The following is a 15,387-nucleotide window of genomic DNA, read 5'->3' as shown; positions in this document are numbered from 1 at the left end:
ATATTAAAGTTATATTTGCTCACTCTACATATGCTAGTTTCCTTATCCCAGCAACCCTTTAAGAGTACATACTATTATCTCAATTTTAGGGGAAACTAAGGCTCTCAGAGACTAAAGAAACCTAGGATCACACAGCTAGAAAATCATGGAACCACGTTAAAATCCTAATCCTAATCCTTCTGATTCTAAAACTCATGTTTAAAGTTGAAAGACAAGCCATAGACTGGGGGAGAATATCTACGACACATACGACAAAGAGTTAAGGTTCCTTACAAGCGAGGATACCAACAAAATAGATTTCACAAAGACAGGTAGGAGATAATTTATTTTTTTGGAGATAATATTTTTTTAAAAGCAGAAAATACTTATGTTCAGGCTTTCACTAAAGAGGACATGCAAGTGCCCAACAAAATTTGAAAAGATGCTGACCTTTACTATGAGTCAGGGAAAGGCAAATTAAAGTCGTCAGATACTATTCCTCACCCATCATCTTGGCAAAAATTTAGAAGAGTGATAACAGTCCATTCCAATTCCAAGGAAAGGGCCACTTCCTTACACTGCTGGAGGAGTATAAATTACCAGAATATTTTCCAGAAGTAACCTGATACAGTATCAATGAAAATTTTAAATACACATTCTGTTTGACCTTATATTATCACTTATTGGAATCCAGCCTCAAAAAAACAAAAAGCACCAGTACACACATTTAAAGATATTTATTGTAGCATTGCTCATGTTGAAACAATAGAAACTGCTCCTGAATAGTTCTTTTTTTTTTTTTTTAATTTATTTTTGAGAGACAGAGAAAGTGCGAGTGGGGGCAGAGCAGGGAAAGGGAGACAGGATCTGAAGCGGGTTCTGTGCTGACAGCAGAGAGCCTGATGTGGGGCTTGAACTCACGAACTGTGGGATCGTGACCTAAGCCAATGTTGGATGCTTAACCGACTAAGCCACCCAGGTGCCCCAATAGTTCCTATTTTCATAAATTAAAGTGTAGCCATATTTTTGTAACAAAAGTTCATAACAAAATTTGAGAATAGTAAAATATTTTCCAAATTAAGTAAAGCCCCTAATCACTCTTTTGTTCCTTTTCCCTAATAGACTATTTTTAATATATTTACATTGTGCAGAAGTAGTACTAGATATCATGTTAATAAGTGACTAATCAATGGTCTATGAAAATACCTCATTAAAATTCCATGTGATGATTTCACAGATTCTAAGTATTTTTCAAAAGAAACATATCAATTTTTGGCAACTTTACAAAGGTGTAAAAGTTAATTTGGCCTTGAAATCATGGTATATAAATTCACTGGTAGGAGCACCTGGGTGGCTCAGTTGGTTGAGCATCTGCCTTTTGATTTCAGCTCAGGTCATGATCTGGAGGGTTCATGAGATCGAGCCCTGCGCTGGACCCTGTGCTGATAGCATAGAGCCTGCTTGGAATTCTCTCTCTCTCTCTCTCTCTCTCTCTCTCTCTCTCTCCCCCCTCTTTCTCTGCCCCTCCCCCTGCTCATGCTCTCTCTCTTTCTCTCTCTCAAAATAAACTTTAAAAAATTCATTAGCAAAAACTGTTCAAGTTTTGTTTTATATGAATATAAAACAAAACACATCTACAAATTTCATTCCTCTCAGTTGATCAGATGAGACCAGATTTTATTTTAATCTGCAAAGAGTATTAGCCAAAATAATAATAATTCTACCTTAAAATATATATGTGTGTGTGTGTGTGTGTGTATAGATAGATAGATAGATAGATAGATAGATAGATATCACTCAGAGTTAATTTCCCGAAAAAAAAGTTCGAGGGATCACACAAACACAAAAGAAGAGCAAGAAAACTGGAGTAAAAGTATATAAGTTTAACATCATGTTCCGGTTCTCCAGTCTTCCTATCCGTCCTAGACGTTTCTTCCACACTTGGCTAGTTACATGGAAATTAAATAAGACCCTGTTTAGATACTCAAGCACTGGTTCCCTCGGTTTCCCCAAAGCCCTCATAAAGGCACATGAAATATAAAATCATAAATTTTCCCATGAGTCCCCATCAAACAATGTCATCTGCCCCTTCTCCAATGTTCCAGTGTACTCCACTTATAATTCTTATGACACTTAGATCAAAACGCTGAAGGAGATGAACTTGGATATCTGTGTATGTTATATCCCCCACCAGACTGTAAGCTCCTAGGCAGCAGAGTATGTAGTTCAGGGTCAGGGGGAGACCTGAGAATTCAGCCAGTCCAACCACCCAAGCAAAATCTCAGGGCTCTCTACAATACTTCACCAAGCAGAAAAGTTTGCGATAGCGGTACTACCCCCACTCCATGGCAGCTTGTTCCTTCTTGGAAAAGTGGATCTCCTAGAAAGCTCTCCTATAAATAGAATTAAGATATTTTTCTGCAATTTTTCTCATTTAACCCCTCTCTTACCCATTGGTAATCTACAGATCAAATCCCTATTGCCACAGGACAGCTTGTGAAATATGAGAACCTTCATATTTTTCCTTCAATCTCCTAACTCAGTACTTTGCATATGAAAGAAAGAAAGAAAAAGAGAAAGAAAGAAAGAAAGAAAGAAAGAAAGAAAGAAAGAAAGAAAGAAAGAAAAAGAGAGAAAGAAAAAGAGAGAAAGAGAAAAGAAATTGTTAAACAATCTTCTTCCATCGCTCATCAATGTACCAGGGTGGGCAAGGTTGTATATTCTCTAAAAGATATTTTATTGGTTTTATAACATGCCTTTAATTTCACTATCTAGTTTTAGGAAGAACTTATCAGGAATACAATAACCAACAATTGAGAAATTCAAAATAGAAACGTTATTCCACTACAATAGCTTTCTCACTCCTTTAAGGTTTTCTCATCTCCACTGCAAACAGACCAGTTCTTCAATGCTGTTGGGATGACCTGTGTGGGCAAAGCTGGGTTGGAACAAGCTGCTCAGCTCTGCCAGGAAGAGTCCACCCTCAAGGGGCAATTTCTTCTCACCTCCAGGATCCCTTGGGCTTTCTGGGCTGACTCAGGGCTTCATATGCAGCCTGGATCTCCAGGAAGTGCCTCTGAGCCTCCTCTGTCTGGTGTCGGTTGTGATCAGGGTGCCAGATCTTCACTAGCTCCCGGTATCTTCGATGTATTTCTTCATTTGTTGCCCCCTCTGAGACACTCAAAACCTTAGGGAAACAGAAGGTGAAAATTAGAATTCCATACGTTTCAGAGAACCTGGGTCTCTCCCCACTTCCTTGCTAAATCAGGCTGTGCTATCTCTGGAGTCGGCTTTTACTTGCCTGAGAGAAAGGCCCAGAACCTCAGATTAGAATTCCAGCCTTTTTTCTTTTTTTTTTTTTTTTGAGTTTATTTATTTATTTTGAGAGAGACAGAGACAGTGCAAGTGGAGGAGGGGCAGAGAGCGAGGGAGACAGAGAACCCCAAGGTGACTCCATGTCATCAGCACAGAGCCCAATGCAGGGCTTGAACCCATGAAACAGCGAGACCATGACCTGAGCCGAAACCAAGAGTCAGACGCTTAACCGACTGAGCCACCCAGGTGCCCCTAGAATTCCAGCCTTTTGAAACATGGGCTAGCTCTGGATCTGATGGCAAGAACCAAGCTTTGCTTTGAACCACAGCTGCCCGTTTTCTAACCTGGGACTTCACCATCCTCACAAGATCTCTTCCTTGAAAGAGAAATAAGCATATATGTCCACCAAAGACATGTACAAGAATGTTCACAGCAGCTTTATTTAGAATGGCCCCAAATTGGAACTAACCTAAATGTTCATTAACAATAGGAATGGATAGATACCGTGTAGTATATTTATACAATGGGATACTACACAACAATGGAAACGATTTATAAATGTTACAGTACTTATTCATAGTGCATGCAACAGTATGAATAAATCTCACGAACATAATGTTGAATGAAAGAAATCAGACATGGGGTGCCTGGCTGTCTCAGGCATGTGACTCTTGATCTCAGGGTTGTGAGTTCAAGTCCATGCTAGGTGTGGAGCCTACTTTAAAAAAATAAAATAAAAATAAGTTAATTTAAAAAGGAAAAAAGTCAGGGGCGCCTGGGTGGCTCAGTCGGTTGAGCATCCGACTTCAGTTCAGGTCATGATCTCGCGGTCCGTGAGTTCGAGCCCCGCGTCGGGCTCTGTGCTGACGGCTCAGAGCCTGGAGCCTGTTTCGGATTCTGTGTCTCCCTCTCTCTCTGACCCTCCCCCGTTCATGCTCTGTCTCTCTCTGTCTCAAAAATAAATAAATGTTAAAAAAAAATAATAAATAAAAAATAAATAAAAAGGAAAAAAGTCAGACATAAAAGTATATACCGAATGATTCCATTTGTATGAAGTTCAAGAATGGACTAAACTAATCTACGGTAATAGAAGTCAGAATAGAGATTCTTCCAAGGAAAGGAGTCTAGAGCGAGAAGGGACACAAGGGAAGCTTCTTGGTGCTGGATATATTCTATACCTTGGTTTGAGTGGTGGTTACATAGATGTATACATAAAATGCGTCATCAGCATACGGCCCAACACAGGGCTTGATCTCACCACTGTGAGATCACGACCTGAGTCACTATCAAGAGTCAGATGCTTAATTGACTGAGCCACCCAGGCACCATATATGTTATATGTTACTTTATATATGTTACACCTCAGTAAAAAGTAAACAATATATACCTATCTTTTCCCACTCACTGTTAGTAACCCTGTACCTTCACCCATTGCACACAGAAGCCCAAAGAAAGCCAGACACCCTTCTAGGGCCCAACCCAGCAGACATGAAAACATATACTCCCATATACGGGGCATCAGTTCCAGTAAGGCTTAGCCTAACTCTCAGAGCTGTCCCAGACAGGAATGAGAGGGAACAAAGACTTACCTGGTAAGCCAGCTGACGCTTCTCATCCTGAAAACTGCTAACAAACTCATAGAGCTTCTCCCACTCATGGAAGGAGTTGTTGCTGAAACCAGGATCCCCCACCAGCAGCCTCCAGATCCGGTAAGGCAGAAGGAAGACAGACTCTGTGATGCGGCCAAGGAGGGGGAAGAAGCTGAACCAACTCAAAAAGGAGCCAAGGGTCTCTGCCACATAGCTAAGGGTGGCTGCTGTGTTGCAGAAGGTGCTATAGGCTAGTGGGCCTGTGAAAGCAAGGTAAGCCAAGCCCAGACGGTAGAGCCGGACACTGAGTGTTTCTGACCCAACTGAAGTCTTATAGCGGCGATGCTTCTGGGCTGTGATGCTGGCAGCCAAGCTGATGGGAAGGATGGCTACGGGGCGGCCGTAGAAGATAGGGGAAATAAGAAATGCTGCCCCTAGCGTATTCTTAAAGTCTGAGGTCTGGTTGCCAACAGCAGCCACAAGCAAGACCCCTAAGCCAACTGCCAGTGGGAGGCCCACAATATAGAAGTTGGCCATGAAAGAAAGGCTAATGAGAGCCACCAGGCCAAAATAGATGCCCACTATCACCTGGGCAACAAAGCGAATGAAACTGAGAGGGGGTGTCCTCCCTACTGAGCTCTGCCTCTGCCTCTGGGGTCTGTTGGCCTGAGCTACAAAGCTCGGGAGCTTCCAGAATTCCCAGAGCCAGCCCAGCCCGCCACCCCCCAGGGTAAGCATCCAGAGCAGTGCATGAGTGTCCCTTCCCAGGTACAGGTGGTGGAGCCCAGCAGGGCCTCCTACAGCCCAAAGGGCATAGGTCACCAAGAGCCCTTTGGCCATCCTTTAGGTAAAGGGTGTCAGATCAAGTCCAGTGGCACCTGACATACTGCCCAGAGTGCAGAAATCTGGGGTCATCTGTGAGAAACATGGCTGTCATGGTCCCAGACCCTAGGAGATGAAAAAAGCAGTCATAAGACTATATCCAGGCCCCTAGGAGTAACCATTTCTCCTTCCAATAATAAGCGCAGATCTTCCTGAGTGTCCCTGAAATGCGGGTTCTCCCATACCCCTTGGTCTGGCTCCTCATTTCTGTTTGTTTGTTTTTTAAGTTTATTTTCGAGAGAGAAAGAGAGAGACGGAGAGCACACAAGCAGGGGAGGGACAGAGAGGGAGGGAGACACAGAATCCAAAGCAGGCTCCAGGCTCTGAGCTGTCAGCACAAAGCCGGATGCGGGGCTCCAACCCACAAATCACCAGACCATGACCTGAGCCGAAATCGGTGGCTTAACCCACTGAACCACCCAGGCGCCCTTCATTTCTGTTTTTTATAAGCACAGCCAACTCCAAATTTAAGGGAGAAAAATGTTTTAAATGCTTTCAGTTGGTTTAGAACTCAGCACATGGACAGAAAAGCAGAAGCTTAAATTTCGGACCACTCGTTCCTGGAATGATTCATGGGAGAATGGAGTGAACAGGAGTGAACAGATGCCCTTCTAAAGTTCCCACACATTTTGAAAGTCCCCTGGCATCCCTAGCCCTCCTCAGACTCGCACTATGGCCGCCCTCAGACACATGGCCAAGGTTCCTCTCCAGCCTTCCCATCTCTCCAGGCCACGAAATCTTCCCACAAGTCAAATTTGAAAGAGGTCCTGAAGTCCCTCCACTTAAACAGTTCTGTTAAACTAACGTTTTGACCTAAACCCTGGCAGTCCATAGTTCAACCACCTCCTTCCAGGGCAGACTTGGAGTCTCTCCAAAGAGGCCGGATGAACCCCCAGAATACCAAGCCAGATGCCAACGTGTGCCTGCCAGCATCTCCCCCCTAGTAGGCCTCAAGACCACCAGCCAGTTACTCGCTAGTCCCAGGGTGGACTGCCGTACCTGGGTACCCCGGCTCCCAGACCCCGTCAGACCAGTCATTTCCTTTGGCTACAGAGTCAAAATGGCCCCTGTCACTCCGCTCTCACTTCCATCCAAATGGACTTTGTCTTTCTGTGTTTGCTGTGTCACGGAAGTGGGGCCGTCCGGGTCAGGCCCCTCCCTAAGCACCCCCCCCCAACACACACACACCCGGTCCCCTTGGGATCACCTTTCAGCCTCGGCTCCTCTCGCCCGCCCTGTCGGGTAAACCCGGTGTGAGGCTCTCAGGGCGAATCCAGCCTACCCAGGCTGGCGCAGCGCCCCACTCCAGACCGAGCGCGCTTGCACCGCTGCACCACCGTCGCCAGGTGGCGCTGCCGCTCACGGAAGGGCGGGGCCGGGCGGGTCTCCAGACTCACCTTGTCCAGTTGCCGGGGCAAAGCAGCCCCGAGTGGTTCGCTATAAACGCAAAAATAGGCCTTTGATCGCCCCTTTCCATCCCTACAAATGAGGGGGTGACTTGTCCCTCTCAGGGTGCACGCTCTTCCTAACTCCGTTGTTTTTCAAGACGGCCTTGGATGGCTCCACTTCCAATTCCTCTAAGGCCGACTCACCCACGAACTGACTGCAGAGGACCCCCAGCCCGAGTTTGCCTCATTTGCCCCGCCCCCAGGCCTGCTAGTCAGGGGAATTACGTCTAGACCTGAGCCTGAACCTGAGGGGCCTCCAGACCTAGTGGGAGCCCGAGCCTGCTGTATCCTGAAGGCTATGGGCGAGAGGCAGAAACACTAGCAAAAAGGGATATGCGTCCCACCCAGAGAGCAGAGCGAGAGCGAAGCCGCAGCACCAGAGTCGTCTGCCTTCCTCCCACCTCGACGCTGGGAAAGAGCTGGGATGCAAGATGCCTTCGCTTCAATGCCCTGGGCTCCAATCCTGGCTCTGCTACGTGACCTTGGCCAAGTCACGTAGTTTCTTGGGCCTGTTTCCTCTGTAGAGGAAAGGCTTGGCTCTCCAAAGTCCCCGGTCTTGACCTGGGGGTGGGGTGGGCCTGGTGGCCCTCACACTGCCAGCCCCTCAGCCTTTATCCCGGCCCGGGGAGGGAACATGGCTCTCCTAAGGCGCCTTAAGGCTCACCGAGGGGCCAGGGCTGGGAGGGGCCCCAAAGCGACGCGGGAGCTGCCAGCTGGGGGGCGGGGGCGGACAGGGCGCTGAATAATGAATGAGACTTAATTGGGCCCGCACTGAGAGGCGGCGCGCTAAGCTCGGCAAACAGCTCGGGCGGCGGCGGCCGCCGCTGGACAAACAAACTCGCTCCCGGCGCTGGAAGCGGGGTGGGGGAAGCAGCGTCGGAACGCAGAGGGAAGGGGCTGGCCGCCTGGCCGCCTGGCCGCGCGCAGCCTGCTCTGAGGCCGGAGGAACCCAGGGCTGCTGGGCTGAGCTGACCTCCCAGAGAGTGGCGGTCGGGGAGGGTGCTCAGGGTTCCAGCTCAGGAAGCGAGGGCTGGGCGGGGAGAGAGCGGATGGTGCGGTGGGAGCCAAGGGCCCAAGGGCGACAGGAGTGCGCGGAAAAGATGGAGAAACGAGTGGGGGGCGGAGAAGAGAGGGAGAAGTGAGCGGAGAAAAAGCACATCGAGGGAGGGGCGGTCGGGGGTGGGGGCGGGAGAGGAGCCGTTACCGAGAGGAAAGGGAAGAGCGATGGAGGAACAAGCGAAGGGAGGCGCGAGGGGCCGGGAGAAGAATTGGAGAAGAGTCAAGGAGAGGATGGGAGGTGACCGGAATGAGAACGAGAGGGCGGCGGGGCGGGCAGGAGGCGCCCCTGCCTCCGCCTCGCCCCGCCGCGCTCCCGCCCTAGCGCTCTCTCCAGCCGCCCGCACTCACTTTGTCACAATTACGGGGCCGTCACTCGGCCCGGATTGTTTTCCCCAAATTGTTGTTCTATAAACTGGCGGGGGGGTGGGGAGTGGGGGGATCTGACAAGCTGAAGCGGGAGGGGAGGGTCTCAACTGCGGTGGGGGACGTGGCGGAGTATTTACCCACGAAAGGACCGGGGCGGGCGGGTGAATCCGGGGACCCACGCGGGAAGTCTGGTTGGCGTCCCAGCCTCGTTGCTGATCCCGCTTTTAACCTTCCTGGCCCTTCTCAGCCTCGGCTGCCTCAGTTTCTCCAAAAGAGAACTGTGAGGATTGGAGGGTAGGGGCCGCGGAGGCCGTTGCAGGTGGGGCCCAAACTTCCCTGCTTATCCATTCTGTTTTGTTCTTTATACCCTGGTCATAGCGGGAGGGGGTCTATCTCAGCTCAGCCGTCCCCAGAGCTCCTCTCACCCCCGCTGGGTGGCCAGACTCCCACCCCCCCTAAGTCTAGGCCACCCCTTGCCCCGCGCGCGCCCTCCAGCCCCAGGCTCCGCGCCGCCGGGTGCCCCACACCACCTTGTCCCTCAATAGCGCAAACATCTGTTGCGCGCCCACTGTGAGCCAGAGCCGCCCCAGCCTTCCTCCCCCCACTCCTCTCCCCCGCCACCCGCCCCTGCCGGCCCGCCCGGCATGTCGGCTTCGTGACAGCCGCCGCCGAAGCCCAGGCCCCGCGGGAGCGGCCTGAGAGGAGCCGCCGCATGGCTGGCTCCGACACCGGCCTCCCCGGCGGCTCCAGGGGCAACGGAGGGTGGCGGCCGCTGAAGCGAGACGGAGCCGGCCCGCAGAGTTGGCAGAGCTGGGCCGGGAGGGGGGAGAGCCCCTGGGCGGGCTTGTCTCCCGGTCTCTGAGGCCAGTGGGTCTCCTCATTCCATTGCCCTAGGGTCGGCCCGGGCCGGGACCCCGCCTGGCTCCGCTTGCCGGGGACGCGGTTGGCGCCCGTGCCCCCTCCCCCAGTCGGGGTGATTTACACGCGGACTCCGCGCAGCGGCCGCTTCCCAATCAGGAATATCGACCCCGGGCGGGGCCCCCGGGCCGCATCGATCCCTCTAAGGCTCGGGATTTAAAAATGTCAAATTTGCCTTTTCCAGGCGGGCGGAGGGGGCGGGGGAGGGGCTGGAGGAGGGCGGCGGGGCGGCGAGGCGGGGGGGGGGGGGGCGGGGGGACCGCGGGGCATCGACCAGGTGCTTGTGCCCTGAATGAGAAGCGACCTGGTCGTGGCCAGGCCCTGACACTGTGTGGCCATCCTTGGGTTTCAGTCGCCTCTAGATGGGGGCAGGAAGGAATCCCTGCTCTCTTTCCCATTCCCATGGACCTCAACTTGCACTGGCGTATTCCCAAAGAGAGAACCCCTAGAGGAACAAAGACATAACCCAAAATGTAGGAAGACAAATTTGGAGGAGATCCCTAAACATGGACGCAAGGAGAGGTACAGAGACAAAGATATAAAGGCTCCAAGAGACACCCTGGCTATGAGGAAGAGCAAGGCGAAGGGAAGGTGGCTGAGAGCCAGCGAACAAAGCAGGCAACCAGAGATCCAGAGTCACCCCCAACTCTGCCCTATAGACCTAGGAGATTCAGGGCTGGGAAGAAAGTTCGGCTTGACCTTTTAGTGTGTTTGAGAGTGGGGGAGGACAAAGCCAGGTGAAGAAAGAGAGTTATTGGGGTAAGGAATCAGACTATAATTAGCATTACTCTCCCAAGGTATCAACTAGTAACTGGACCTAAGGTCCAAAAGGTAAGGGTCCCAAGGGCCACTAGCCCAGGCCCCAAAGAGATGGGCTCTCTTGGAGGTCTGATGATCTGACCTGTGCCTGAGACCCACCTTCTCCTCTCTGACCGCCTGGGAACCCAGATGGGCTGGAGAGCACACCCTGTATGTGATGAAGATTGTGTATATGTAGGAGTGTGGACTATAGAAAACTCTAGTAGTGACCACTTCCTTCCCCAGGACTCAGCAAATGGGTCTCCAAGCTTTGCAAAAAGCATCCACTACTTTCAGAAAGCTTGGGGAACAGGTGACATTTTGGGTGGAAATGGTGGAAAGGAGCAGTTGTCCAGACCAGCATCCTCACAGTTAACATCTATCCCCCCCACCCCCAGCAGCATACCTCAGCTGTCACTGTGCACACTGCCATTTCCTACAGAACCGGAGAGAGAGAGAGCTGACAGCAAGTAGTGGGGGGGGGGGGGAGCACAGACATGAAGGAAGAGGCTGCAGCTGATCCTCAGACAACACACACCACCACTGACAAAATCAGGTCGACACATTCCTAACGCTGACCCACGCTGTCACTGACTTACACGTGTGATCCACACTCATCCATCCCTGTCACACACGCCATCTCTGTGTGCACAGACATGCACAATGCCTCCCAGGTCAAGCTGAAGCGCCCAGTCTTAAGGCCTGTCCACACACTCTATTGATATTAGACCTTAAATCGCCTAACCCAAAGAGAGGGCTTAGGTCCCGGCCCCCCGGCCGCCAAATTCTAAAACCAGAGCCAGCTCCAACAGCTGTGAGCCAGAGCTCAAGAAGTCAAGTACCAAGATAGAGGCAAAGAACCGGGAGCTGACCCAGCGGTGGGGCTATTAAACGCCTCCCTTACTCTCCCTCCTGCCACTGGCCTCTTTCCCCGCACGTCCACTAGCTGCTCGCCGGCCCGCCGTCCGCCTGTCAGTCGAGTAATGAATGCGCGCTCCGGGCCCCGGGCCCCCCCGGAGTCGTTCATCACTGCCAGCCACCGCCCACCTCTCTGCCGCCCGCCGTGAGGGCTAAGCGGCCCAGGCGACGAGAGCCCCTCTCCCCCCACCTCGACCACTAATTGTCAGATTGAGATGTTGATTTGTCAGCTGGGAGCTAGAGCCAAAGAATCCGCAGTAAAACCCGGACTCCTTGAACTTCCTCTTGGCTCCGTGCGGGTTCTCCCAGCCTTGGAGCTTTTCTGGATTTCATGTGGATGGGTTGGATTTTGCGTGAGAGATCGGGGAATAGAAGCACAGTATCACTCTATTCCAATAGGAGGCGCACCAGGTTACAGACCCTCAGTTTCCCTAGGAAAGCTCCTCTTGGGCGCAGTTCCACCTGTATAGACCAGAGGCCGTTAGGACTTCGTCCCCCAGTCTCCCAGCAGGGGGCGCCTGGGCCACCACCCTCTTCTGCAGCTAGATCCCCGCTTCCGCACTGGAAGCCCCCAAGGCAGCGGTCCTCCAGTCCGCCTTCAGGTCACGCCGGGGGCCATATCCTGCCCTCTCTCTCTCTCTCTCTCTCTCTCTCTCCTGCAGGTGCCTCCGGCCTCCCGCAGTCCTCCGTTTTCCCGCAGGAGGCGTCCCTGTTGCTGGTCCGCTCTCTCCTAGCCCTAGGCGCCTAGGCTGCAGTCCCACCCCCGCCCTCTCCCCAGCCCGGGCCCCGGAGCTCCCCGGGCGGCCGGCTGAGTGACGGGCGGCCGGTGATTATGCGGAGGGGGGAGCGGGGTGCGCCGCGGGCGGCAGCGCTGACCCTTCACATTTCCGATCCGCCGGGACCCTCATCCATCCGAAGCTGCTCTTTGTCTGGCCGCCTAATTGCCGGCGGACAGGATGGATGGCGGGACCGACAGCCGCGGAATCCCTAATAAAGGCCGCGGCCGCCGGGGAGGGAGCGCGGAAAGGAGGGGGAGCAAGAAGGAAAGGATGGAAGGAGGTGGGAGGAAGCACCGGGCCGCGGCTGCCGGCTCAGAGGCGCTGCGCGCGGCGCACACGGGAGCCGGGCCCGCCTAGGGCGCAGGACCAGGCGTCCCGGGTCGACCCGGTTCTGGGCGCGCTGGATATGGGGCTCGTTACGTCTCCTGCTTGTTGGAGAAGAGGAAAGAGCTAGGTGCCACCAACAGAAAGAGCATCCTAGGGCCGACCCGCTTAGCCTTGCCCTCGAGGCTTCGAGCTTGGCGCTGCCTCCTGGGCTCCCGGCTCTCGCCAGCTGGCGCCCCTCCTTCGGCCCCCCGCAAACCCCTCCTCTGCTCACCTGTCGGTTTCCCAGCGCGGATCCAATATCCCGGCGGAGAAATGAGGGGTCTGACAGCTGTCTGTGCGGCCGCTCGCCACATTTCATTAACTGGAAGCTGGAGCCGGCGGAGGGTGGGGGCCAGGGAGAGCAAAAGGAGGTGGAGAGGGAGGCTAGGGCGAGGAGACGCACCTGGCCAGGGGTCAAGGGCTGAGGAAGTAAGTCAGCAGCGCGATCTGGCCTGACAAACACCTTGCAAACAATCACTACCCCTCCCTGTGGGAGTCAGCGCGGCCCTTTGAGCCCAAGGCTGTACAGAGCTGCGGTGCCGGTGCCGGAGGGGAATGGAAGCCCTAGGCCGGATGGCACACTGATCCTCTCTCCTTGTGGCCGAGGCCTGTGGAGCAATGGGGCAAAGGGTGCGCAGCATCTTGGGCCATGACTGTTTCCCCACCCATGGTGGGAGGAGAGCGGTCCTCAGCCCTCCTGGCCAGCTTTCCTCTCATTCACCTCTTGATAACATTTTCCTCCGATTTGTTTGGTTTCTTTCTCCATCCCTTTTCTCTGCCCAGTCCTCTTCCTTCTGAACAACTCCTCTCCGCTGCTAACTTCTGCCAACCGTTAGCTAACAATTGAGCACCTGTTGGGTGTCAGGCTCCACAGCGCTGGGGTGAGGGATCAGGGACACTGAGCCAACTGCCGGCCCCACACACATAGGTCTCCCCTGAGACTCATTCAAATCTCGCCCCCCACTCCTGTCCTGCTTCTTTCACCCTTCCACTGCCTCCGGTGCCATTTCTCTTCTCCGGGGCACAGAGATCAAAACTCGAGTCCTAGGCCTGCCACTTACAGGGTGATACAGGACAAGCCATGGTCTCCTGTCTGGGACCAGTTTCCTCATCTGTAAAATGGAGACAAATATATCCACCACTCAGGGGTGCTTCGAGGACGTAGTAAGAACTTGCATATAAAAGCCCTACAATACAGTATTATTTCCCTTTCCGTGTTATCCCCTGTCCCCTCAGGTGTGCAAAGTTCTTTTCTCTTCATACCAGGCGTCTGGTACCAGGCAACCCAGGCTGCTTCCAGCTCTGCATAATCTTAGATGTGGGAACAGGAAGCCAGAATGTTTGTGAGGGGATGGGGGCCACACTATGAATTACCCTGAAAAGTGAGGAAGGAGAGAGTGCAAGGAAACAAAAGTGCTTTCTTAGATCTTAATGTGACGTCAGCCAGCTGGTTCCTCTCCTCTTACAAACGAGGAAACTGAGGCCTGTGGACGTTACACTGCAAGTGACAGGGACAGGTCACACTGCTAGGATCTTTCCTCCCATGAGCCCCCTATTGCTCATCTCCTCACTCTTCTTCTTCCCCTGAGCGGGCCTGGGTCAGTGACAAGGAGTGTGGGAGAAGGAACAAAAAGAGAGAACCTTCAAGGAGCCAGGACCTTTCCACTAGACTTCATAAAATTTTAACACGAAAACTTCCTCAGAGTAGAAGGCACATATCACATGCAAATCATATGCTAATCACATGCTAATCCAAAGTCTGGTCCTCAGAACTCTGACACACACCTGGCTGTAAGCTCTGGGGGAAATTCTTGGGAGACCCCTGGGTTCCAGGGCAAGAGAGACAAGAGATGTGTTCCATTTAGGCTCAGGTTATGGAGTTAGGATTCATTTTAGGATTGAAGAGGAGTCAAGTGTATAATTTGGAATTAGGATCAGGGTTAGTGCAGAGTCAAGGATGGAGATTAAGGTAAGATTCAGATTGGGCTGTGCTTTTATTTTATTTATTTTGAAGTAAGCTCTATGCCCAATGTGGGGCTTGAACTCATGGCCCCAAGATCAAGAGTCACATGCTCCACCGACTGAGCCAGGCAGGCGCTCCTGGGCTGTGCTTTTACATAGAGGAGTCTAGAGGACTCTTTAAAGGCCTCCTCTCTCCTCCCATTCTCCCATCAGACTCATCCTCACCTCCACAGCCCTTGCTATGTCCTGTAGCAGACCCTTCTCTGCCTACTTCCCACTCCCAACCACACCACCTTCTTGGGGCCTCCCAGTTTGGCTGCCTGAGGAGCTCTGGATAAATTGTCCCAGATCCCAGCCTGGGCCTTGGCATTTCCTCTTGAGCCCAGACACTTGGCTCCTGGCCCCCGGAGCACCGGCCGGCCTTGACCCTACCCAGGTCCCTCCTCGGCCGAATGTGACAGCTGCAGGGGAAGCAATAAGGACCTGGTGAGCTGGCAGCTTCATTCCAGAGCGTGGGGAAAGAGCAACAGAACATGAATAAATTCATGGAGCTGGCCCCTCGGCTCCCTGTGAGCCAAGCCTGCTCCCCCCACCACACAGACCCGCTGCCGCCTGCAGCCCTGCTGGTCACCGCAGCTCACAGCCTGGGCTGGGGACGGGAGGAGAAGGGACGCTCCAGAGAGAAGAGGGCTGGGACCTGGAAGGGGCTGAGGTGAGGGGCTCAAAAAGAGGGCCTTGGTGAGTAGGAGAGTGGGGTGGGGAGTGGGGCTGAGCAGTGAGGGCTTCTGGTCAGTGGAGGGAGGGCAGGAGAGGAGGGAGGAGGAAGGAGAGGGTGGCAGGACCTGGGGACGAAGGGGCCTGAAGATCGGGCAGGGTAGGCCAGCGTGAGCCCTGGCCTGCTCTCTCCTCTCTGATCCATCCATCATCCAGCCTGGGGGAGCAGTTCCAGAATTAGACATGCACGGGGCCGACATGGCCCTCAGCCCCCCGAGGAAGACAAATGGCGAC

At 52.9% G+C, this 15,387-nt stretch overlaps 2 protein-coding genes across 2 annotated transcripts in view; both read right to left on the bottom strand.

Moving 5' to 3' along the window:
* LOC124501899 (translation initiation factor IF-2-like) overlaps nt 1-490 on the bottom strand; it is an 81,633-nt gene extending 81,143 nt beyond the window's left edge. Inside the window, exon 1 of the mRNA XM_047066351.1 lies at nt 484-490. Within this exon, the coding sequence (XP_046922307.1) occupies nt 484-490 (7 nt within the window). The remainder of the gene's footprint in view (nt 1-483) is intronic.
* A 2,490-nt stretch (nt 491-2,980) lies between these two features.
* On the bottom strand, nt 2,981-5,723 carry DNAJC22 (DnaJ heat shock protein family (Hsp40) member C22). Its single transcript, XM_047065570.1, has 2 exons — nt 4,884-5,723; nt 2,981-3,166 (listed from the first exon to the last, which is right to left on the bottom strand). The coding sequence occupies exons 1-2, from the start codon at nt 5,721-5,723 to the stop codon at nt 2,981-2,983; spliced, it is 1,026 nt and encodes a 341-aa protein (XP_046921526.1).
* Nucleotides 5,724-15,387: the final 9,664 nt, after the last annotated feature.

This window comes from Lynx rufus, unplaced genomic scaffold (genome assembly GCF_022079265.1).
Source record: "Lynx rufus isolate CCGP_SWC_20201006 ecotype Redwood Valley unplaced genomic scaffold, mLynRuf1.p SCAF_7, whole genome shotgun sequence".
Classification (NCBI taxonomy): domain Eukaryota; kingdom Metazoa; phylum Chordata; class Mammalia; order Carnivora; family Felidae; genus Lynx; species Lynx rufus.
Note: the sequence above shows the minus strand (reverse complement) of the source record. Positions and strands in the feature narration are given on the sequence as shown.